Below are 26,593 nucleotides of genomic sequence, written 5' to 3'. Positions count from 1 at the left end.
TGCTATGCTTGCCCTTGATTCACAGCTTGTTCTATGTTGCCATGGTTACTTTAGAACCAAACTACACTCCCTTCGACGGCAGGTGAAGCAACTGTACTGCTCCTTATGTGAAAAATATAAACAAGAAACTATACTCGGCGTATGTGGAAAATTCTATCCGGTGAGTTGTGTGCGAATGTGTTTAGGAAAAAGGCTTTTAGTGAGGCAAAGCTAAAATGGTTTGCACATGTTGTCATCTGTGCAGTTGCCTTAAAGTGTGAAAGTGAACCTCCCACTGCAGTTAAGATGCAAGTATGGGCTTGTAGGGATAATTCATGAGGGGGAACTGGAGTAGACATAAAAAAACAATTCTTAAAAACAGGCACGATGCAAAATAAATTGTGAAACTTTCCTACCTCGGAGGTCGTGACACAAAAATAAGAACTTCAGTTATGAAGGTTGTTTCCAATATTTAAATGGCCTGTGATTTTCACAAGTACTATTATTATTAATGATAATAGAAAAAGAACGCGTTTTATATTGAAACGATCAACATGTGAGTCCAATTCCGCAGTCCAGATGTGCGGTGCGCCTCCACAACACCCCCGCTGAGCGTTGTTAAACACAAAAGGGGGAAGTATAAAGCCATCCGTCATCGACCGGAACTTTCCTGGAAGTCAGCGTATTTACAATAAAAATAAAAGCATCCATTTCTTTGAGTTTGACCAGTGTCCGCCAAATTTCACATTGTGCTCGACAGCCACAGCTTCATGTTAAATTCCAATAGATATTAAATAACGTTGTACTACTCCGTCGTAATGTAAAGCGAAGTGTACTCGCTCCCTCTAACCGGAAGTGGTGTGTCCTGACTCGGTATGATTTCACACTGACCATTGAAGGAAACCGGAGCACAAGAGCGAAACATGGCGACTTCGAACAATCCGCGGAAATTCAGCGAGAAGATCGCTTTACATAACCAGAAGCAGGCAGAGGAGACGGCGGCGTTTGAGGAAGTGATGAAAGATCTCAGCATTACACGGGCTGCGAGGGTAAGAACATCGTTGTTTTTGCGTGTGGTTCCTCCTTCTCTTTTTGGTTTGTTGTGCGCGAGCTGTCAAATGTGCATGTAGATTGTAGCCGCACGCAGCCAGGCCAGTACAGGTAAACAATAACAAACGACGCTTCTCCAAGAGAGCGTTTCTCGCATTCTTTTCCTGGAAATTTGCATCCTCCAAAGTGGAGAAAGCTGTCAGTGACTGTTGCCTCCTCCAAAAAGTTGCTTCGATTTTTGTCCCACGCAAGTGGAAGCAAAAGGGGCGTGTGAGTGTGTTGGACTGCACGATTCAGCCTCCACAACGAAAACATTAATTTTCATGTTAACATTCATAGTGTGTGTAGTCAATGTGTTTGCATCGTGGTTTAGTAAACTTGTCTGACACGTCCGGTGGCCTGTGCACACTGTGTGATTGACAGCCACACCAAAAATGAAGCTTGGCAGATTATGTGGAATTTAAGCCACATACAGCAGAATAAATCCCATGAGGGTTGGCCAGATTGCTGCTGCACTGCTCTCAGTATTTTTGCATCATATTTAATTGAAGTGTAAATAAATCATAATTCTGATGATAATGATGATGGATTAATGACTCCTCATTTTCACATTGATAATTGCCTTTAGAACAGGGGTCTCAAACACGCGGCCCGCGGGCCAAATGTGGCCCGCAGGACACAAGTTTGAGGCCCCCGCCTTGATATGAAAGTTTAATGTTAGTGCGGCCCGCGCAAGTTTGATATGGATGCTGTATGGTATCATGTACCCAGAAAAAATGATTACGTTTGATTCATGTTCATGTTAAAGGTTAAATAACTGTTAATAGTTATCCTCCCTATCCGTGTGGAAGTGGTAAGTTTTTGGCTATTTAAGTTATATATAAATAACTTGAAGGCTACCGTTTAGGTCGCTAGCTCTCTAGTTTGCGAGTTAGCATGTGTCTCAAGACCCTGCAGTTGCGCAATATGTTGTAAATAAAATAAGTATAAATGTGACTATAGTCGTGTTTTGTCATGTCTACAGGGCTCTAATAATGCTTTGTTCATTTTAATCTGAAAAAAATAATTTGTCTACCCACCAACTATATGTGCTTTCTTAAGTTTTTATTATTTGCCGTTTTATTGTTATTATTATACTTATTTATTTATTACTGATTGATTGATTTTCTTTATTCTTGATTTGTTTATTTATTTTTCATCTTATTTTGTGTAGAAAAATAAAAAGTAAGATATTTGAGAACAGTGGAATGTTTTATCAGAGCTTTTATTGTAGAAAATCGAAACCAAAGCAAAGTTTATTCATTTTTGTGTTTTTAATAAATGCGTTGTTTTTTTTTGGAAAACCTGATGCGGCCCAGTCTCGCCCAGACCCTAGCTCCAGTGGGCCCCAAGTAAATTGAGTTTGAGACCCCTGCTTTAGAACATAAGTAATGTATGTAACAACAAAAATAATATATAAGTATATAAGTTCCGGGCTGCACGGTGGACGAGCGGTTAGCGCGCAGGCCTCACAGCTAGGAGACCAGGGTTCAATTCCACCCTCTGCCATTTCTGTGTGGAGTTTGCATGTTCTCCCCGTGCATGCGTGGGTTTTCTCCGGGTACTCCGGTTTCCTCCCACATTCCAAAAACATGCTAGGTTAATTGGCGACTCCAAATTGTCCATAGGTATGAATGTGAGTGTGAATGGTTGTTTGTCTATATGTGCCCTGTGATTGGCTGGCCACCAGTCTGTGTGCAACATATCAACAGACTCACCTGATAATGAGGCTTTACTGTTGGTTGGATGTATTTTTGTATTTCGGATACTATTTCGGGTTCTTTTAGAGTTTGGACACCATGGAAAGATTCCAGTCAGATGATGGACACTTCATGACTGCTATCAGTGCTGAGCTAGCTCTTGCTAAGAAGGGTGCATTTGGGTGCATCACATCACTTTTCGGACACAAGTTGCCACTAAATTCACGAACACTTGGAAATCTGACATCCCACTCCCGGCCACTTTGTCCAACACTGCCCGCTGGATCGCGAGAGACGGAGTCTCTCCAATGTGTTTTCCTGAGGCCTTCTACCAGTACGACGTGCCCTGAACACCTCCACAGGAAGGTGTCCAGGAGATGCACGGCACTCCACTCATTTCCGGGTGAGAACTATGGACTCGTACTTGGAGGTACTTGGAGATACTCATCCTGGCCGCTTCACACTCGGTTCCAAACCGATCCAGTATGAGTTGATGAAGCCAGCAGGACCACATCATCTGCAAAAAGCAGGACCCAATCTTACAACCACCAAACCAGAACCCCTCAAGTTTTCCTAGAAATTCTGTCCATAAAAGTAACGAACAGAATCGGGCAGCCCTGGCTAGTCCAGCCTTCACTGGAAACTGGTCTGACTTATTGCCGGCAATGCAAACCCAACTCTGATACCATACAGGAAAGGACCAGCCTGAATGAGCTGGTCCGATATCCCATACTACTTGAATACTCCCCTTGATCCTTCTTGATAAACACGGTCAAATGGCTTTTCCAAGTCCCACAAAAATCATGTAGACTGGTTGGGCAAACACCCATGCACCGTCAAGGACCCTGCCGAGAATGTAGAGCTGGTACCCACCTCCACAACCTGGGCCGAAAACCACACCGCTCCTCCTGAATCTCACGTTCAACTATCTGGCACATCTTCCTATCCAGAATCCCAGAATAGACATAACCAGCAAGGCTGGGGAGTGTGATCCCACGATAGTTGGAACACATCCTCCGGGGGGGACCACCACCCCCCCGGTCTGCCAATCCAGAGGCGCTGCCCCCGAGAGTTGTGTAAACATCATTAACATCCAAGCAGTCCAAACAGAAGCTGTAGTAATTCTACACTTAATCAAACCTACTTAAGATTTGTTAGATCAAAACACGATCTTTGCATAAGACTTCAAAACGTGACATTAGCATCCATTTTTGACTCATTTGAGCTTCCCAAATGACTGAGCCTTGCAGTATATGAGTACACAGTAGTATTGTGTGAACTAAGTATCGCAAGATTTGGAACTGCATGTGTGATGCAAGATGGCTGACTAGACAGGCAATGCTGGGAGTAGTCAGTCCATAGTATCTTTATTAATACCACAAGATTCAATATGCCTTCGGATAAAATACAGCCGTCCGTTATGTACAATATTGTACGATAACCAATGCAACATTTTCATATGTAAATCAGGGTGTTCGATAAGCAAGGTTCCATCGTATCACCCTTTTCACCCTGCTGCATCCCTCTCGGCTTCAATTTCTCTCTTTCCTTCTGTTGTTGTGTTGTGGTTGAAAGGATTTGGACCGGCCTCTTTCTGATCTGGAGATCTTCTAATATGTAATCCTTTGTCAACAGAGTGGGGATGAATGTATTTAAAGAAATGAACTCTGGGCTTGGAAGCTGAACTAAATAGACCCATGATACAAGCAAAGTCATTATTATTAGATTTTCTGCCCTGCCAACAGTGAACTCGCATGAGAAAATTTAATTGACCTGTTATGGTCTCCCTGATGGGAAAGAGAACCGGATTCCATTTTGAAATAAATATTATCCGAGGGCTTTGGGGACTTTGCCTTCACAATGATTATACTACAGTGGTGTGTTCCTTAGGATTATTATGACTGAATGTGACGTGTGTGTTTATTCTGTTGTGCTTCCAGTTACAGTTGGAGAAGACTCAGTATTTGCAGCTGGGACCGAGCCGTGGGCCATATTATGGAGGATCTTTGCCCAACGTCAATCAGATCGGAAAGAGCGCCGTGGATTTTTCTTTTCAGGTCAGCTGCTTTTTTATGATTGTATGAACTGTTGTTGACATGCACAGGCATGGCTACTTATCTTTTTTTGATTTAAACATGATTTCACACTAGGGATCGACCGATATGTTTTTTTGGGGGCTGATGCCGATACCGATTTTTTTCCATCACCCTTAGCCGATGGCCGATTTTGCTTGGGATGATATTTGTGGCTGATACTGCTTTTTATCACATACTACAGTATTAATTGGCCCTGTACCCTAGAAACCGCCCATGAATGATACGGGAAAAGGCCGAAATGATACTGTGTCAAAGCCCAGGGCAGTGATACTGATAAAATATAGAGTTTAACCATGTCCAGTATCAGCCCCCGTAGCTGTCCACTCAGAGCGCGCTGCTCTGGTATCGTGCCCGTGAAACAACCAGTCAGAGAACAGCGCACAAGTGCTTAGTCCCTAGTGCTTCTCCAGTCACCAAAAAACCCAAACTTGATTAATGGAACTTTAATTGTCAGACATTGATAAGATAAGACTGTTGATAAAATATTATTGTTGAAATATTTTTGCAATTATTGTGTTTACACTGTTTAGATATAATACATGTAATAAACTGAACATTTTCTGGAAACAAAATGGTCTTTTGATTAAATAGTACGTGATAATAAGCTCATGATTAAATAGTATGTGATAATGAGATCATCACATGGTTTGTCTGGTATCAGGCCCAGTATCATGATACCTGGCCTGATACCAGACAAACCATGTGATAACCTATAATGATCCCTCAATTTACATGAAAAAATGACCATGATAACAAATATTCCAGGTCTCATGTTTAAAGAAATATTGATTGAAATGTAAACACTGAACACAGTAGGATTCAGCTTTCTTAAACACACATTTAAACGGCATTATCAACTTTAAAAGGAATAAATATTCAACCATGTGCAAAACATTTTTGTCATAGTTTAAGTTTTATCTAGCATCGATGTGATGACTGCTCCCCCGCAGTGTGACGCCCCCCCCCCCATTTCACACTCTCAAATTGTGAATATTGTTACATTTTCCTCGTCATCTAAGAAAACAGACCTATTATCTTTGTGTTTTAGGTGAAACAACATATTTTGACATTGGTGAAAATGTGTATTATTGGTATGATTTTCGGTCGTTGTTTTTATTTTATTCAGTTTTTTTCTGTTTCTATACTTAAAACTTCCACTTTATGCTACTACAGTAAACCTCGGATATATCGGACTCGGATATATCGGAAATTCGCTCACAACGGACAGATAAAAAAGAACCGATTTTTCTGTAATGCATTTCCAATAAAAATTCATTGCATATATCAGATTTTTTTATAACGGATTTCGCCTATTTCGGACAAAATCTCCAGTCCCGTTCCAATGCATTTCCATTAAATTTCCCTGGCATATATCGGATGGCCGCATCGTGGCGCTCCGATTCGCCGAATCGTGACAGGCCGCTATACGACGTCATTTGCAGCGTTTGCAGCGTTGCCTGCGCGTCCAGGTACATTGGAAACATAGTCAAGGAAGTGCCTTTTTATAACGGATAAAATCCGATTTACGCATATACCGGATATAAATCCGATATATGCGTAAAACGGACATTTTCCGGTATACGCATATAACGGATTTCGCTTGTATCGGACAAAACCAGTGGGAACAATTGAATCCGATATATCCGAGGTTTACTGTAATATTGGTTTCGCATAATATTACGACATTATTCTACTAAAAATCTGACTTTTACTCATTAGATTACAACTTTTTTCCAATATTTATGCCTTAGAGTAAGGCTGCACGGTGAGTGGTTGGCGCGCAGGCCACACAGCCAGGAGACCCGGGTTCGGGCAGCCCTGTGTTTGTGAGTTTGCATGTTCTCCCCGTGCATGCGTGGTTTTTCTCCGGGTACTCCGGTTTCCTCCCACATTCCAAAAACATGCTAGGTTAATTAGCCACTCCAAATTGTCCATAGGTATGAATGTGAGTGTGAATGGTTGTTTGTCTATATGTGCCCTGTGATTGGCTGGCCACCAGTCCAGGGTGTACCCCGCCTCTCGCCCAAAGACAGCTGGGATAGGCTCCAGCACGCCCGCGACCCTCATGAGGATAAGCGTTAGCAAATGAATGAATGAGTATCATGGAATGAAACAGCAACTTTGGAATGTTTTCCCGTCATTAGACTGCAGGGATGGACGTGAACAGATCATCACGTCACCACGGGCTAGTGGACAGAGTCTACCGGAACCGAATCACATCACCCCATCGAAAACCCCTTGCTGTCGACAAGCACGGACGCCAAATATCCTTTAACTGGATTCTGGACTCTGGATTGTAAAAGTGCTTTGCTATCTTTAAAGAAAGACCGTAGTTGTGTTGAATGATTGCTGTCGCCGTCTTTTACTTTCCGACTGTTTTCTTAACCTCCAGTGTCACATTGACAGCTGTCCATATGGCTCGGTATATCTGTCACCGCCACCTGATACCAGCTGGAGGAGGTAAGAGGCTCTCTGTGTGATTGTGTTTCATTTTTTTGTGCATAGTAAATCCCTCACATGGACTCTCCGGGAATTACAGCTGCCTTCACATGGTTTTCACATTACAGTCGGGCATGTACGGTATCTCACAGAAATGAGTACACCCTTCACATTTCTGAAAAAAAAACTTTTCACGGGGTTAACACGGAAGAAATTAAATATAAAGTAGTCAGTGTACAGCTTGTATAACAGCGTTTATGTAGTTTATGTACCCTCAATATAACTCAACATACGCATTCAAGCCCAGCCATTTTTTATAAAACAACCTATTATTTTGATCTTTCAAGGCACACAAAATATTGTTCTTCAATAACAAGCGGTAGTGTGGTTAGCGCGCAGACCTCACAGCGAGGAGACCAGGGTTCAATCCCACCCTCGGCCATCTCTGTGTGGAGTTTGCATGTTCTCCCCGTGCATGCGTGGGTTTTCTCCGGGTACTCCGGTTTCCTCCCACATTCCAAAAACATGCTAGGTTAATTGGCCACTCCAAATTGTCCATAGGTATGAATGTGAGTGTGAATGGTTGTTTGTCTATATGTGCCCTGTGATTGGCTGGCCACCAGTCCAGGGTGTACCCCGCCTCTCGCCCGAAGACAGCTGGGATAGGCTCCAGCACCCGCCGCGACCCTTATGAGGATAAGTGGTAGAAAATGAATGAATGAATGAATAACAAGCAGTAGAACATGGGTAAGTTTCAGGAAAATATCAGTTCCCGACTATTAAAGTTCAAGTTCATTCATTCATTAATTTTCTACCGCTTATCCTCACAAGGTTTGCAGGGGTGCTGGAGCCTATCCCAGCTGTCTTCAGGCGAGAAGAAAACTAAGTTGACACAAATAATTTTTTCTTTTGTGACAAATCAAATATCGAAACATCTATACCAGTGCTTCTCAATTATTTTCTGTCCAATTTTCCTCCAATTTATTTACTGTATTCTAAACTTAACTTGACAAAGAAGGACAAAGAAGCCAAAAGCTTACCACTTCCACATGGAATGGGAGGATAACTTCCTTTCAGTCTATCATGTCATATACTACATATACCTTGACTAATAATATATCATAGTCAACCACAAAACAATGATCATTTAATAATTAATTACTTTTTGAAAAAACGCAATAGAGCAAGTGAGCGATAATCGAACTGCAATATTGCGATGGACAACTGTATGCTGTTCACCATGTGAAGGAGATATGCTAAGGCTTGCATTGTAGCCTAGTACAGAGTCAGTTTTGATATTTAAATATATTTACCAAGCCGCATTTTTCCTTCATGTTGTTTAGAGTATTGCTGTGTCACTTCTCATCACTGTATAGCAGGGGTCTCAAACTCTATATTTACCTGGGCGCCACTGGAGCTAGGGTCTGGGCAAGGCTGGGCCGCATCAGGTTTTCCAAAACAAAAAACCCACACATTTATTAAAAACAGAAAAATATACAAACTTTTTCAGTGCTTTGGTTCCGATTTTCTACAAGAAAAGCTCTGATAAAACATTCCACTGTTCTCAGATATCTTAATTTTTATTTTTCTACACAAAATAAGATGAAAAATAAATAAACAATTCAAGAATAAAAAAATCAATCAGTAATAAATAAATAAATATAATAATAAAACGGCAAATAATAAAAACTTAAGAAACCACATATAGTTGGTGGGTAGACAAATAATTTTTTCCAGATTAAAATGAACAAAGCATTATTAGAGCCCTGTAGACATGACAAAACACGACTATAGTCACATTTATATTCTTTTTATTTACAACATATTGCGCAACTGCAGGGTCTTGAGACACATGCTAACTCGCAAACTAGAGAGCTAGCGACCTAAACGGTAGCCTTCAAGTTATTTCCTTGCAACTTAAATAGCCAAAAACTTACCACTTCCACACGGATAGGGAGGATAACTATTAACAGTTATTTAACCTTTAACATGAACATTAATCAAACGTAATAATTTTTTCTGGGTACATGATACACGGGCCACGTGTTTGAGACCCCTGCTGTATAGCATAGCTACTGTACTTCCTATTCAAATGTATACACTACTGCTGACCAATAAGAGAAGAGAACAATGACACATGGTTTGTTGTGATGCATTTAGGTTCCTTTGGATCTTTTGTTGGCTAATCGCGCCAAAGAGTTGCTTTCACACCTACTGGTTAATTTGGTCACTTATCCATTGTAAGAATGTACACAGGAAGTACGTACTATATGCTTGTGGGTAAAACAGCACTAATAATAAATTATAGACCATTTTAATAATCAACAGGATCATTTATTAGGCTAAAGTAGACCAGAAAAATAGCCAAGTGCACTTTCAGTGTAATTTATTGAGGAAATTACACAGGCGATGCTGACGTGTTAAATTGTTTTAATGATGATGATAATTATGGTTCGCCCCCCCTCGTATCCTTCATCGTTTTGGCTTCTTGATTGTTTACAGAGTCTGATTTGATTTTGTCCACTTGTGCTGCAGGACAAACTCTGACTCAGCACTTCATCAGAGCACACTAGCTCCTTGCCAGCAGGCCTCCTTCACAGGCGGGTCACAGGAGCTCCAGCCCAAGCGAGGTGCAAATTACATTTTTTTTTTTTTGCTTTTCATGCACTCAGCTTCATGGCTGTACTTTATAATATAACACATTTGCTTCTATTTTGGATAGATTGTGTATCTTACAAGATACACACCTCCTGCATGTGACTGAATTTATCACAATGAGTCATGTTTTGTTTACTTGGTTACTTACTCTCCACCTCAAGAAAAGTTACTCAATCTTTAATCCAGCTACACCAATAAAATAAAGTACTGTAGTAGGTCATACTGTATGTACAGTGTGTTAATGTGTGTCATTACGTATTTAGTCAGTCTTCCTTCCACCAGCCATGTTTCTTCTAGCAAGTATCCATTGCATTACAAGAGAGTGCATGCCAACTGGGACTGCATATACTGTAGAAGTTTGGAAAAGAGAACACAAGGCTCGACAATAACGATGTACCGATGGCCCGGGGCAAGTTAAAACAAAATTGGGGCAAGTAAATCCAATCAGTGATATTCCCGTGGGGCAAGTGTACTTTAGCATGCCATACTGCCAAGAGTTTTTTTAAAAGCGGTTCTTGTTGGGTGTTGGTAAAACACGGACTGCGTAATTCCGCTGGTAATTTGCAAACCAATCCTTGCAAATCTTGAAATGGACCAATCAGAATAGTTTATTTAGACCGCGGTCCGCATTTTACCCACACCCGTTCTTGTTGGCGATCAACCAATCAGCCATGGTTTCACTGGGAAAACATCTATCATGGCGTCCCTGCCAACATGGTCTAATTCTTCAACAACTTGTGAAGGAAAACAGCAAAAAGTGATGAAGCAGTGCCTCCTAAACAAGTATTTTATTAGCGGTTAGCAAATCAAATGATGACACAGGTGAGTGAATCACATTGCTGTGACAATTTGAAGTGGTCACAATGAAACACCACCCATTAGATCCAATACCAAGTGCTGATTTTGCACAAGCTACAAAATCTAGCGCTTCCATTTCTCTGTGGATTTTTATCACCTTTGCTTCACAAATTATTGTTTGACCATTCTGCATTTTTATCTGGATTAAAAACACTTTACTCCACAAAAATGAGATGATATCATTATGGCAGTCTTTTCATTTTACATGGGGCAAGTTCGGGCAAGTAGTTCTCACCTTAAGGATTCCCCATGGGCAAGTCATTTTGGTTTTTAATGTAGAGCCCTGGAACCCCAACTGTTGTTGGGTTAGGGTTAGATTATGTACATCTGAAAGTCTGAGATGTCTCTTTTATTTCTCTCCATCTCTGTAGTTCTGTTATTAACCGTACCAGGATCTGAAACCTTCAAACAGGAGGCTGAAGAAGATGAGCAAAAGCAGAACTGGGACTGCAAAAAGGTGTTGTGTCAACAATCATGGATATGTTTGAAACACTTTTAATATGCTGCCCATTACCATTCAAGTTGTACATGATCTTTTCTCTGTTTAGAATGTTTCTCGAGCCAAACCCTACAAAGTTCCTGGAATTCAGTGAGTATCCTAGTTGTCCTACATACTGTATGTATGGTCAGGAGTGCAACCACCTACTTTCTGAGGGGTATTTTGCACATTACTGTCATTTCCAGTGTATAAGCCGCTACTCAGTGAAGTAACGGTATCGTATAACAGTGTAACATAGTATAGTATAACAATATAACAGTCCCGACTCATCTTATAAAGAACTTAACTCATCACACAGCAACTTAACACTCAAAAGTTTCACCTGAGAAATATACAAACATGTACCAATCTGAGTTTAAAACAACTCTCTTTGCGTCTGGGCAATGCAGTGCATCTGCCGGGGAGCTGCAATGACATCAGCCACTCATCCAGCCATCCATCTATTCATTTTCTATGCTGCTTGTGCTCCAATGAAATGCTTTGCTCAGACAAAATTCATCATGTAATGTACATGTTTGTATATTTATTAGATATATCTTTTGGGTGTTAAGTTGCTGTGTGATGAGTTTAGTGTTCTTTGGAAGATGACACTGTTCGCCAGACTGTTACATTGAGTAATGACCTCCTGCAATTTTGGTTCATTGTGAGTTTCTTCATAACTCACACAATTTACATATAGTACATGTGTATTGTCTATATTTATAAAATACGTTTTGACAGTGCATAGTCACTGTAATGTTTTCAAACATGCTTGACAGGTTACATTAAGGAACATCGCATGTTTAGCCTTGCACAATTCAGCATGTAATGTAGGAGACACACCACCTGCGGGGGCAAGCATAATGGTCCGGTGCATTGTGTGTTGGGTGGCGGTCAAGGGCAGTTGCCTGGGCGACTTGGTCTTCGGCGGAAAATTTGGTTCTTGGGTCATGGAATGTCACTTCTCTGGTGGGGAAAGAGCCTGAACTTGTGCGAGAGGTTGAGACATTCCGACTAGATATAGTCGGACCGGATATGGTCGGACCTCGACCCACAGTTTGGGTTCTGGAACCAAACTCCTCGAGAAGGGCGGGACCTTGTTCTACTCTGGAGTTGCTGCAGGGGAGAGGCAGCGAGCTGGTGTGGACGAGAGGGTAATTTCCCTACGCCTTCGGGCCGGGGAAAGGGTCCTGACTGTCGTTTGTGCATACGTGCCAAACGGCAGCTCAGAGTACCCGGCCTTCTTGGAGTCCATCAAGGGGGTGCTGCAGAGTACCCCAGCTGGTGACTCCGTCGTTCTACTGGGAGACTTCAATGCCCATGTGGGCAATGACAGTGTGACCTGGAGGGGCGTGATTGGGAGGGACGGTCTCCCTGATCTGAACCCGTGCGGTGTGATGTTACTGGACTTCTGTGCGATCCACAGTTTGGCCATAACTAACACCATGTTCGAACATAGGGATGTCCATAAGTGCACTTGGCCCCAGGACACCCTAGGCCGCAGGTCTATGATTGACTTGGTAGTCGTATCATCAGACCTGCGTCCGCATGTTCTGGATGCTGGACAGACCTGGAAGACCCAAACGAGTAGTGAGGGTGTGCTGAGAACGTCTGCCAGAGTCTCCCGTTTGTCGAGTCTTCAACTCTCACCTCCGGCAGAGCTTCACCTGCATCCCGGGGGAGGACCGGGATATTGAGTCAGAATGGGCCATATTCCGTGCCTCCATTGCTGAGGCAGCTGACCGGCCAGCTGCGGCCGCAAGGCGGTCGGTGCTTGTCGTGGCGGCTGGCCCGTCAAGCTGAAGAAGGAGTCCTATCGAGGATGGATGTCTTGTGGGACTCTGGAAGCAGCTGACAGATACCATCAGGCCAAACGGCAAGCGGCTTCAGCGGTTGTCGAGGCAAAAACTCGGGTGTGGGAGGAGTTCGGTGAGGCCATGGACTTTCGGTCGACCTCGAAGGGGTTCTGGCAAACCGTCCGGCGCCTCAGAAAAGGGAAGCAGTGCCCGGTCCATACTGTTTACAGTGGAGATGGGGGCCTGCTGACCTCGACTGGGACGTGGACAGTGCCATCACTGTGGCTGAGGTATCTGGGGTGGTCAAAACACTCCTCAGTGGCAAAACTCCGGGGATGGATGAGTTCCGCCCAGAATTCCTCAAGGCTCTGGATGTTGAGGGACTGTCTTGGCTGGCACATCTCTTCAACATTGCGTGGAAGTCGGGAACAGTACCTTTGGATTGGCAGACCGGGGTGGTGGTCCCCCTTTTCAAGAAGGGTGACCGTCGGGTGTGTTCCAACTATAGGGGGATCACACGCCTCAGCCTTCCTGGGAAAGTCTATTCCAGAGTGCTGGAAAGAAGGGTCCGTTGGTCGAACCTCTGTTACAAGAGGTCCAATGCGGTTTTCGTCCTAGTCGTGGAACACTGGACCAGCTCTATTCGGGTTGTGACCTTCAGTGTTTACTGGGACGGTTTGCATCTGAGTGTGAAGCGTCTGGGATGAGACTCAGTACCTCCAAATCAGAGGTCATGGTTCTCAGTCGGAAAAGGGTGGAGTGCTCCCTCCTGGTTGGGAATGATATCCTGCCCCAGGTGGAGGAGTTTAAGTATCTCGGGGTCTTGTTCATGAGTGAGGGAAGGTGGGAGCGTGAGGTTGACAGACGGATCGGTGCAGCCTCGGCAGTAATGCGGTCGCTGTACCGGACCGTCGTGGTGAAAAGAGAGCTGAGCCGGAGGGCAAAGCTCTCAATTTACCGGTGGATCTAGTATGTTCCCACCCTCACCTATGGTCATGAGCTTTGGGTCATGACCGAAAGAATGAGATGGCGGATACAGGCGGCTGAAATGAGTTTCCTCCGTAGGGTAGCTGGACTCACCCTAAGAGATAGGGTCAGGAGCTCAGTCATCCGGGAGGGGCTCAGAGTAGAGCCGCTTCTCCTTCACATGGAGAGGAGTCAGTTGAGGTGGTTCGGGCATCTAGTCCGGATGCCTCCCGGATGCCTCCCTTGTGAGGTGTTCCGGGCATGCCCAGCTGGGAGAAGGCCCCGGGGCAGACCTAGGACACGATGGAGGGACTATGTCTCACAGCTGGCCTGGGAACGCCTTGGTGTCCTCCCGGTGGAGCTGGAGGAGGTGGCCGGGGACCGGGAAGTCTGGGCTTCCTTACTGAGACTGCTGCCCCCGCGACCCGGACCCGGATAAGCGGAGGAAAATCGATGGAAGGATGGATGGATGTAGGAGGGAGAAGAGAGCTTGTTTAATAGCTAGCTTTCGCAGTGATGAAAGACACAGGGAAAAGCAGCTATATCATATAAAAAAATTAAATAATAATAAATAGAACATAAAAATAATTCCAAATTAATAAATGAATGATTAAGAACACCACCGGCATGAACGTCTTGTAACAAAACGGAATCAAAAGGGAAGTGTCTGCCAAATAAAGAAGTGTGAATAACACAGCTCTATGTGTTAATTATTTACATGAATCCCTCTCAAAGCTGTCAACTTTCAATATTTATATTTTTGCGTCTGATGTAGTTTCTTTCACATTACAAGGCATGTTGGCGCTGTGAGTTATGCGCACACCTTCTGTTTCTCTGCAGCATATTTCCATATCCGGAGCAGCATTTGACCGCTTCCCTCAAACCAGTTGCCCACAGCACTGGTGGTTCTCTGCCTGACCTGACCAACATCCAATTCCCTCCTCCGCTGTCCACCCCGTTAGACTCGGATGATGCGGCAGCCCCCTCATTCAGCTCCTCCAACAGCACACAGACCCTGGATCAAATCCAAGGTAGAGACACAGTCAGTGTTTTGTTCCTAATTAATCATTATGCAGTACGTTAATGTCTTTATCTTGTTTTGGTGATGATTTCCCACACTGCGCGCTTTTGAAAACAAAATTGTACTTATTTTTTTTTAATGTGCCGGGTAGGAGTTAGCGCCTCTCAAGCCACGGTAACCATGGAGATGCAGTCTGGGCTGGACAACTTGGCTCCTCTCATTCTTAACACAGGAGACCATCACCAAAACTTGCAGCTCTCACCGACATCACCACCTCTCCCTCTGTCTCAGGTACAGGTGAGCCCCCAAGCGCCACACCCACGACCCGATCAGATACTGTATTATAAGTGTTATATTACATAAAATGCATTCTATACTTGAAAGATGTGTACTAACTAAGGATCGACCGACACATCGGCCGGCCGATATTTGCGTTTTTTTCCTTGTATCGGTATCGGCCGATACGCGCGTGGGTTCGCCGATGTATTTTTCCACCGCATGATTTACAGTCAGGCATCCGCCGGGGCAGCTTTGTGTTGCCCCGGCCACTGTTGAATCACATTAAAGGCGCGTCACACTGCGGAACAGCAGTCATCACATCGATGCTAGATAAATTTAAACTACGACAGAAATGTTTTGCACATGGTTGAATATTTATTCCTTTTAAAGTTGATAATGCCGTTTAAATGTGTGTTTAAGAAAGCTGAATCCTACTGTGTTCAGTGTTTACATTTCAATAAATATTTCTTTAAACATGAGACCTGGAATACTTATTATCATGGTCATTTTTTCATATAAATTGAGGGATCAAAAGCAGTATCGGCCAGAAATATCAGCCCAAGCAAAATCGGCCATCGGCTAAGGGTGATGGAAAAAAATCGGCATCGGCCCCAAAAAAACCATATCGGTCGATCCCTAGTACTAACCATCTTTGTTGTGGCCGTGTCCAGGTTGCGATCAACGCCATGAACCTTGAGCAGCAGTTGTCCCAGTACGCCTTCTTCAACCAGCCTCAGTTGTCCCAGACACACCAGAATCAGCCTGTGAGCTTCCGGTTTGAACGCTTGGATGAGTGACATGCATCTTCTGGTAGATTAGAGTTTAAAATAAATGCCTATTGTGGATTTTAGGATGCAATCACAGCTTTGTGATTTTTGGCTGAATGTCGTAGCCTGAAGGACACGCAAGACTTTTTTTAGCAATTTATTGCTGTCATTGCAATGTTCAAGACAAATGTCACAGGAAGACCACGTTTGTTGGCGTTGTCCTTTGAAAAACATTGTGTATGGCTACGTCGGTGTCAGATAAAAAGCTTATCTAGTATGTTTTCTGCATCATTTACAGCGTCAATTTTTACTTTTCATTTCCCAGCAATCGGGTGCGGTCCAGCTGCCATCCTCCATGAACTCCTGCGCCACGTCGGACTGTCACACCTCCTCACAAAACAACATGACCATGGACATGAACATGGTAAGGTGTCATACATGTCAACACTTGCATTTGAGGGGTTAAAGTTAGGGTTAGGTTTGGGGGGGTTGAAAACCCTGACTACCCACTGCCAATGCAAAGTAAGAAGCACTCATATTGGTCTTATATATTTCTTAGCTACCCTTTGGGTGTTAAGTTGCAGTGTGGTGAGTTTAGCCATCTATTTAAGATGACACCGTGTCTGTTATATTGAGTAGTGACCTCCCGCCATTTCCGATGGGTTGGCAAGCTCTTGTGATCCGTGCCAAAGAAAGAGCTACCACTTCCTCACTGACTCACAAGCGACATGGTATTTAAACACGATTACTAGTTGTTGTGAATTCAAGGAGATGTCATGAACAAGTGGTAAAACACAACACAGTGTAAACACACTCATACAGCCCGAGTAGTAATCTAAGCTGAGCTCCCATTTAGTTTTTTCAGGTCGCCGTTTCAACATGTTTAGTTCTGGAGAGTGTAGGTTAGTGTTTATGATTGCATTTCATTCTCACACTTTGTCAATTTCCACTAGATTCGTTTTTTAGATATTGTTCTGTTTTGGCCAGTTCTGTGATTCCGTTAACATGGAAATCATAGGATCCGAACCAGAATGCTTGTTTTTCAAGCATGGCTGTAGTCACTATTGTCACCTGCAGTACTGGAGACGAGGTTTTTCATTTGATGAAAGTTAAAATACAGGAAACTATTATACAGGAGTATGAAGAAAGAGTTGTAAAAATACAGCTGTTTTTAGTTTCATAAAAAATTATTTGATTATTTTTAATAAAAAAAGTATTTGTTTAATACAAAATTATTTCATTACAGTGTTTGAACTTTGTGTAAATTCTAATTATGACTTTTTAGCAAAAAAAAGCATTATTAGTAAAATGACAGCTTATTTTTCTGTAGCCAATTTTTCAAAATATTACAACTTGTTTCTTGTAATATAAACCTAGACTAGAAAACCTAGAAAAACATCTTTTTTCTTTAATATTTCCAGTTTATAATACTAAAAAGTCCTCGTGATTATTACATTATTCTTGTAAAATTATAATTGTTTAAAAATTAGATGGCAACTTTTTTCTCTTAATATTTTGACTTTATTCTTGTAAAATTACTGCAGATTTTTCCATTTTTGCTATTGTTGGGTTTCGTTTGTTTTGTTAAATAACAACTTCGATGAGCCTTGCGGCTACTTCCTGTTGCCTATCTCAAGGCGACTGAAGTAGTGCAGTTTTCCTTTCAGGAAGGCTTCTCACAGAACGACGGCTCGCATTAGTTGAACATGAAGCCTTGCGCATTCTTCAGATCTCAGCTGCACTTGGTCTGCTGCAGAGAGATGCTTGATGCTCTTCATCTCAGTTAAAGGGACGGGTGGGGCGGCATGAAAGGAAACAGTCTCGAGGAAAACCACAGTCAGACTGCAGCTTCAAGCTCAGCGTCAAGCTTTCCTTTAATTTAGCCGCCAATGAGAGAGCTGGCCAGGTAATTTAAAGCTTCTTGAATGTGGAGAATGGCTGCTCCGTATGTTATTTACTCTTTTATTAAAGCTCCTAGATGAGTCTCTTCGACCTTCAGAGGTACTCCACTCATTCGCATTCACAGTGATTAATGACAATGGCCGTGGAAAGAAAGTTCATCAGCCACTGAAGGTTCAGTATCTTGCTCAAGGATACACTATAGACTTGAAAAAGGATGATTGTTTACCCAATGCCAAACCAAATCAGAGTTCAACTCCTTTTCTCGCAGATGCTTAACCATCTCTTGAATGTTATGATGTTTAAAATAAGAGTTATAGATCTGATTGTGTTTTAGTGGTGAACTCTATGGTTGATTCTTGTCATGGATGTACACCAGGGGTCTCAAACACGCGGCCCATGAGCCAAATGTGGACATGCAGGACACTAGTTTGAGGCCCCCGCCTTGATATGAAAGTTTAATGTTAGTGCGGCCCGCTCAAGTTTTAAATATAATAATAATAATACAACGGCAAATAACAAAAACTTAAGAAAGCACATATAGTTGGTGGGTAGACAAATGATTTTTTTCAGATTAAAATGAACAAAGCATTATTAGAGCCCTGTAGACATGACAAAACACGACTATAGTCACATTTATACTCTTTTTATTTACAACATATTGCGCAACTGCAGGGTCTTGAGACACATGCTAACTCGCAAACTAGAGAGCTAGCGACCTAAACGGTAGCCTTCAAGTTATTTCCTTTCAACTTAAATAGCCAAAAACTTACCGCTTCCACACGGATAGGGAGGATAACTATTAACAGTTATTTAACCTTTAACATGAACATAGAAAAGGTAAAACAGCCTTTTGTGGAAAAGATACATTTGAAGCAGAACTTCCACTTTCACGTATGTATATTTTTTAGTGACAGCTAAAATATCTAAAAATAGCAACATAAAAAAACAATTTCTTTACAAATACACAGAGGTGTTTCTCTCTGCTGTACAACGATCGTCACGGTGGGAGGGACCCTTTTATCAACAGCATCCATGTTCATTCTAGGTTCCACTAACACGTGACAGGAAGTTTCTGAATAACTCAACCATATCCTCTTGTATCAGGCCTCCCCCCTTCAACAGTACCGCAGTAGGGTGGGCTCGTCTGCCAATCAATCTCCAACCTCCCCCGTCTCCAATCAAGGTTTCTCACCCGGCGGGTCGCCTCAAGTAAGGGCGAGTGTGAACCAGTGAGCTGTTGGCTCATTCTGCACCCCCCCCCCCCCCCCCCCCCCCCCCCGTGTATTTTATGTGTACTTTGCTGTGGTTCTTGTTGCTCAGTAGGAGTCTGTGGCTGCCCCCTAGCTGCTGGTGTTGGCTATTGCAGTTCAGTTCTGGGCAATGGCTGTTAGTTAAGTCATTTAAGTATTTCGCTTTGTGTCTGTAGTGAAATAATACTACAATGATATGTTTTTGTGCTAATTTACGTGTTCATCTTGTACTACAAACATTTGTTGCCCAGATCTGTCTTCCTCCACAAAGTCAGTGATGTATGAGCTGCTTTTGTGCTTGTTGCATCCTCTGTATTCCCGCCCTTGAATTCTGTGTCATTTTTGTGCGCTCTGTGGTTTTACACAAGATGAGGGATTTTAGGGAACGTGACAGGAAATGGTAATCCCTGTGGAAGTGTTTTTTTTTTTTGTTTTTTTTTTTCAACATTAATCGTTTTCATGGTCGGATGTGAACAAACTGAGCCTGGCTTTGCAAGGGTGGCACATTTAGATAAACTGTGCACACCCAAGGTAAACATGGATCAAGGTTGTTAATCTCAAACACTCTCTGTATTTGGAGAAGAGATTTCAAATGCTTGCGTTGGGGAATATGTGGATTGCAGCGCTAATATCCATGTTTTTTTGGTCCAAATAAGCTCTTAAAACTACAGTAGGTATAGAATTGAATTCCGACACACGTGCACTCATTTAAAGAACTGAAAGATGCATGGATGCTTCCATGTGTATTGTATTTTCCTGCTGGCTAAACTCTTGTCATCCTGGTTGTGCGTTACGTGGCCCTGCCACACACACGTAATTTGGTTTTGCACAAGGAAGAGCTCCGGTTTATAGTCACATGATCCAATCACTTGAACATTAAGGGGCTGTGTTGCTGTTGTAGTCATATTCTCTATTAGGAAATCCACAGAAAAGAAAATAACAGACTGGATTTGATATAAGGCTTGGAATGGTTCATACGGTATCTACTTTATTTGTAGGTTTTGTGTTCTTTTATTGTTTTTAGGCAGAAGCTAGAAAAATACCACCATGATGTAGAATTTCAGTCTTTGCATGTTTTCCAGATGCACTGAATTAGCATGTGGTAAAGCATCTTTACACAATGTGTCTTTATATTTGCAGCATAACTCCATACTGGGCAGTGTCTTTGCAGACTTCTATGACCAGCAGCTCCCGTCCATTCAAGCCAGCGCTCTCTCTCGACAGGTACAGTCCAAATATCCACTTAGATTGGATTCCACTCGCTGCGGCGTTAAGATTGTCTTGTTTCTTTCCTTGTTGTGGTTGCCAGCTCGAGCAGTTCAATATGATCGAATCCCCCATCAGCTCTGACAACAACCAGACCCCCGCCCTCAACTACTCCCAGGCCCTCATGATGGGCATGTCTGGTGGTCATTGCAATCACCAGGGCTCTCAGCAGCTGGGCTACAGTAACCATGGCAACATCCCCAACATCATTCTAACAGGTGATACTTTGTGTTGTTAAATCGCTAAGAGATAGCAAGAAAAATAGAGGAGGGCTTTGCCTTAAAATATGTTGATGGCGCATACACACACTAAAGTGTTACTACGCAGGTTCCTCCGCAGATGCGCTGTGATCTCCGTAAAAGAGACTAATGACTGTACATATTGTGACCTTTAACCTTGTTCCTTGTCCAGTGAGTGGAGAGTCTCCTCCCAGCCTGCCAAAGGACCTGGCAGCCTCACTGTCAACAGATATCAGCTTTGATATCGACACCCACTTCCCGTTGGATGACCTCAAAATCGACCCACTGACACTTGATGGCCTGCACATGCTCAATGACCCGGACATGGTCCTCGCTGACCCGGCCACAGAGGACGCCTTCCGCCTCGATCGGCTCTGATACCCACACCGCCACCACCACCACCACCCCTTCCCCGCCGCGTTATTGAGGACTGTGGAGTGTATTGGTGGAGGCCCCCGGTTTGGCAAAGCATGGCTTGAGCACCAACTTGGCAAATCAACTCCCACAAAAACGATGGGAGGAAAAGCTGGAAAGGATTTCAAGCTGACATTCTTTTGGAAAAATGGCTGACAAACTCAAAGGTATGAATTTCCTCCGTGGTTCTGTCACTTCCTTTTGCCAATGGCACACCTTATTCATTCATTCATTCATTCATTTTCTACCGCTTTTCCTCACGAGGGTTGCGGGGGTGCTGGAGCCTATCCCAGCTGTCTTTGGGCGAGAGGCGGGGTACACCCTGGACTGGTGGCCAGCCAATCACAGGGCACATATAGACAAACAACCATTCACACTCACATTCATACCTATGGACAATTTGGAGTGGCCAATTAACCTAGCATGTTTTTGGAATGTGGGAGGAAACCGGAGTACCCGGAGAAAACCCACGCATGCACGGGGAGAACATGCAAACTCCACACAGAGAGGGTGGAATTGAACCCTGGTCTCCTAGCTGTGAGGTCTCCGTGCTAACCACTCCACCACCATGCCGCCCACACACCTTATTATTCGTATTAAATATGTCGTTTTTGTGATTGGTTTGGAGTTGGACCCTAATGGGTTAAAGGAAAAGGGCGATCTTAGAATCTCACCGGGAGAAGACAAAGAAACAACAGTGGTGTGGCGTGGGTATGTGGTAGTATGTGCAAAAGACATTCAAATGCTGTCAAATGATAATTGAATCCATTTTGGGAGTACCTTCCGCCGTGTCCTGGAAGTGTTAATTCTTCCGTATGTCACTACACAAAGAAACATGACTGGAGTAAATAAATCGGCTAAAGCAAGACCATTAACGGCCTTGAACACAAACTTGAGGATTCTAGAATGTATCGAGAGCCAATGGAGAGAAACTGGTAGACCAACACCAACCGGTAGGTAGATCTGTACATCATCAGCATTAAAAATTCAAATGGCCATTGTGTCTGGAGCTGATTGGTCCTAATGGTAGCATGTAGAGTGAAACTACGGTAGGCCCGAGGATTGACCCCTGGGGCACGCCAGAGGAGAGAGAAGTGACTGTAGAAGAAAAATGTTTGATAATTACTGAAAATGTCCTGTTAGAGAGATATGAGATGAACCTTTTAAGCACAGCACCAGTTAGTGTCAACGGTTGTGAGAATGTCATCATGCACTTTCAGTAAAGTGGATTCTGTGCTGTGGCAGATCCGATAGTAAGATTGGAACGTGTTGGCAATATCATGGATAGACACATATGGCCACAGTTTCTCCGTGAACTCGGACAGGAAGTACAGATAAGAAATTGTTCTAATTGTAACATAACAGCAGTGGGGGCAACACCCAGCCCCAAGCGGGCACAATGACTGGAATGTTGGTGGGGTTTAGTTGTTGGGCAGAAAGACAAGAAAAAGCTCAAAAGTTAGTTCCACAGAGGAGCCTGTGACGTCTCTTGCCGGGAAGTGGACTGATAGAACATCTCGGGAGTGACACCTAGTTCAGGTACTGGCTTAGTGACTTCTGAAGTATACCAAGGGGTGGGTTAGGACTACTACTACGCTACGCCACTGTGAAACAGTGAAGCTTCCGAGGGAGACCCCACTTGGATGGGTTTGCCATTGTTGTACTCCTCATTATGCATGAAGTCTGATCACTGTGTATCCTTGTTTTGCCTTAAGAGCTCCACATTTCAGTTTTCATGAAGAAATGACATTGTCCCATTTCAATTGTCAAGTACTTTCGCAGGGTACTTGCCCCCCTCCCCCGTAGGTCAAAGTTGCACTACGTCAACGTATACAGTCGTCCCTCGCCACTTTGTGATGTGAAGTTTTTAAAAAATCTAATAAATAAATCATGCTGTTTTATGGTTAAATATTAGTAAAAAAAAATGCACATTTAACCAAATGTATTTTTCTGCCAAAATTAAGCATTTTTCAAGTATAAGAATGGATAAATGAACTAAATACATTCAAAGACGTCGCTGATATGTAGTATTCTACGCTGGTCACCAGGTATCTGGTAATATTACTGTAATGCAGGGTGAGACACACAAGCACCGCCTTTTATTGCAGGTTTGAATCCTCTCACAACATTCACAACCCTAATAAAAACGCGGGCTGCTGTTGCAGACGTTGCCCATGCAAAATTGAAACCCAAGTCTGAACCTCTACCCGTCACTGAGCTCCCTTAGGTTACATTACAGTAACCCAGTCTTATTAATGTCTTATTTACTATTATTGTGTCTACTATATTGAGTAATAGGAGCCTAAAGGTGACTATAGGGCTGTTATTTCATGTCCAGAGGGCTCTAATATTGTTCTAAGAAACATATTTAGAAGGTCGGGAACTGGTTTTCTATACTTCAACTCCTAAAATATACTCATCACGGTTGGCTATGGAACCAACTAACCGTGATAAACGAGGGACTACTGTATCTTTTTTTCTTTTATTTTCAAGTTTCACTGAATGAGGTGTGCATGGTGGCATTGATGTTTACATTTTTGGTTGTTTTATATTATTCTCCGTGTACAGAATGTGATTAGATTTTGAGGAACCTGACCTATGCAAAACTGCAGCATCGATTTAGGACTACAAAGTGAAACATATAGAGTAATATATATATCGACCCTTACATAAAGAAAGCGGTGCCATGTTTATACAGTACGTATTTTGATACGATTTTTGAAAGGCTCATACAGAGTGCTCTCTTATATTACTCCCAAAGAAATGACCTCAGTGTTGAAGAAATATATTTTTCCAGACATTTGAACAGCCTCTAATCTAGAACAGCATTGCGGATGCAATGAGAATGTATTTATATATGATCATACTGTCAAGGCATCAACATATTTACCTACATGTGTTGCGTTTTGGATGTGTTATTACTTTTTACTCTCCGCAAAATCGATAAGATGTTTTCCTGACACTACCGCCTGTCTGTTGATGCACTTTATGTTTTAACTTGTAAGACTGCTTTAAGGGAATTGATGTGCACTCGACATGTTAGCCCCACCCCTCATTGCACTGCACATTCATACACAATGATCTTATATTTAATACTAGAATTGGTATCAATAGATGGTCTTTATGGCCACATACTTTGCATAAAATGTCATTCAAATTGTGATAGTAATCTTCGCAAAAGTACATTTCAGCCACTGCGTTATGTTAGAATAATAATCATCTCAATGGACAATGCTATGGATGTCATTTAGACTAGACTGTGTGTAGCTTGTAGAGCAGTGTTGCTTCACGACAGCGGGTGTGAACCGCAGCTCCCCGGTGCCGGCAGCACTCATACCACGCTTGACTAGAGGCAAAGCGCCTTTATCTGGGTACTGACTTGGGTTACTTGGGTATTGGTTACGTGTTGAGTCATTGAGTCAGTGGATGGTACATTCTATACTGCCGTACAAGCTGTACACTGATTACTCTAAAAGGATATTATTATAGTATCATGACTTGAGAGACGCAATCTAATTTGATGGCTTTCAAAGTGCGATGCATTGTGTTAAAATGTGCGTACACTGAGGGATTCATTTGCTTTCACGTATTTCACATGATGAAATAAACGACTGCCATTGTGGTTCATAATAATGTCTTTCAAGGTCCTCTCGTGTCAGCATATTTCATTAATATTCTCACACAATTTAAATGCAAATGACTTCTTTCTTTTTGCTCGTGTCGGTGTAATTATTTTGTGGTTGCATGAATGACTTGACGAGGTTCGACTTCTGTTTTCTTGTTCTTCTTTGGTGAGCTCTGTTACCTGTTGCTTCAAACTCAAACTGTCTTTTTTTGTGTCTTTATCTCATCGTCTGTGTGTGAAGATGCTGAAAAGCCGTCCTTTGGTTGGTACTGTGTTGTTACACTTGCAATATACGGTACAATATGTGCTCCTTTCCTGTATATTGTCATGGTGACTGTGTAGGCTTGCTTTGTAGTTTGCTGTAAAATGATGGGGTTTTTTGTGCTTTTATGTATTATAACCATGTCTAGGTGAGAACATGCATTAAGAAATAACGCCGTGGCTGTCATTGTGGCTGACGTCTTTGTACGTCCATTTTCTCTTTGGTTTGTTCTTTGAGCTCGGACTTTGTCACAGTGTGTGTTTTAGTCTACAAATTGCAATTCTTTCAAAATCACCCTTTTATTTTTTCCTTATTAAATGATTTATCAGGTGAACCCAGGATTGTAACCCTAAATCAGAGTCAAAATGGGTCATAATGAATGTTTACATTGAACATAAGAATATGATATTTATGCAGCATGACCTACACCGTTGTGACTCTTGTATATTTTGTCTAATGCTTGGTAAATCTCTCCTTCCTGCATTATTTTTAATTCAAACTCAGAACCACTTAAGGACAATGAACTACTGTACGGTTAACCACGTCAGTCCTTTTTCTGTGCATTTTGGGGACAACCATGCCTGTTCAAGCCTCGTCCAATGGCAGCTAAATTGTAACATGTGTTTTGTTTAAGAGTACATCATTCCTAATGCTTAACCATGCATTTTATGGCCATGAAGGATGTACTGTGTGATAACTGTACATTGCTCTCATTGGGAAAAAATCAAACATATGCTCAGTATGCAAATTCTAACACTAAAGCGCAGCCCAGGTTGGTACTTTTTTGGAGCTAACCCTTTAAAATGACCGCTTGAGTGTTTTCTATTATAAATAATCTATATATTGACTGTCAAGATTGGACCAAAAGGATCCAAGTTGGCTGTAAATGTGTGCTATATTAAAAAAAATGCTTCTGTTTGTAATGTATTTTCTTGTGTGAAGGCTACCGTCTTTGTAAAAGATGAATAAATATATCTGAATATGCATACCTGTAAGTACATTTTGTCCTGAAAGATAGGAAGACAATATAGTTCAGTGCGACATCAATCAAAGACGACAGCAATACAAAGGAGCCTACGTGTCGTATTACTTTAAAAAAAAAACATAAAAGAGTGATGTAAATGTATTTTTATGGTGCTTGTATAGCCACCGAAGTAGACACAACACGTTACGTTGTGTCATATAAGGTACAAAATATGACGTATTAAAAACAGCGACATCTGCTGCACGCAGTAAAGGGGCAACACTTCCAAATAAAAGCTAAAAGATTGTTGTGTTTTTCTCCCAACGTGTAACGTAGAGCATGTGTAGCAGATGGCTGGATGTTTCTCGGGCTCCCCCTGTTGGCCGAACACTCACATTAACCGCATTGATGACAATGAATACAAATGCAGTTTCTCCTCAATGGAACTAGTTTGTAATAAAGGTCAATTAATGTATGTGTATGTTTAGTTTATACACCAAAAAAATACAAATTACAGCCCCCAGTTTTCACGAATATTACAGTCA

The 26,593-nt window shown here is 42.4% G+C and overlaps 1 protein-coding gene across 3 annotated transcripts; it reads left to right on the top strand.

Moving 5' to 3' along the window:
- The first annotated feature begins 878 nt into the window (after positions 1–878).
- Positions 879–26,070, top strand: crtc1a (CREB regulated transcription coactivator 1a). Of its 3 annotated transcripts, none has more exons than XM_058067212.1 (15): positions 879–1,028; positions 4,709–4,825; positions 7,009–7,130; positions 7,265–7,324; positions 9,839–9,933; positions 11,191–11,276; positions 11,368–11,408; positions 14,900–15,090; positions 15,232–15,371; positions 16,031–16,123; positions 16,452–16,550; positions 19,133–19,237; positions 20,419–20,502; positions 20,588–20,762; positions 20,956–26,070. In XM_058067212.1, exons 1-15 carry the CDS (start codon positions 903–905, stop codon positions 21,159–21,161), a joined length of 1,740 nt encoding a protein of 579 aa, XP_057923195.1. In that variant the 5' UTR covers positions 879–902; the 3' UTR covers positions 21,162–26,070. The 3 variants fall into 3 exon arrangements, with proteins under 3 accessions (XP_057923195.1, XP_057923194.1, XP_057923196.1); XM_058067211.1 differs by having other exon boundaries at positions 15,232–15,377; XM_058067213.1 differs by lacking the exon at positions 19,133–19,237 and having other exon boundaries at positions 15,232–15,377.
- The last annotated feature ends 523 nt before the right edge of the window (positions 26,071–26,593 follow it).

This window comes from Doryrhamphus excisus, chromosome 3 (assembly GCF_030265055.1).
Source record: "Doryrhamphus excisus isolate RoL2022-K1 chromosome 3, RoL_Dexc_1.0, whole genome shotgun sequence".
Lineage (NCBI taxonomy): Eukaryota > Metazoa > Chordata > Actinopteri > Syngnathiformes > Syngnathidae > Doryrhamphus > Doryrhamphus excisus.
This window is presented reverse-complemented; position numbering and strand designations above follow the sequence as displayed.

Bases quoted from the DNA above. Each gene is read 5' to 3' on its own strand.
- crtc1a (XM_058067211.1), top strand. From the start codon at position 903: ATGGCGACTTCGAACAATCCGCGGAAATTCAGCGAGAAGATCGCTTTA. The intron at 7,131-7,264 runs ATCCTTTAACTG...CCAGTGTCACAT, and splicing joins GACAAGCACGGACGCCAAAT to TGACAGCTGTCCATATGGCT. The intron at 15,091-15,231 runs GTAGAGACACAG...TGTGCCGGGTAG, and splicing joins GACCCTGGATCAAATCCAAG to GAGTTAGCGCCTCTCAAGCC.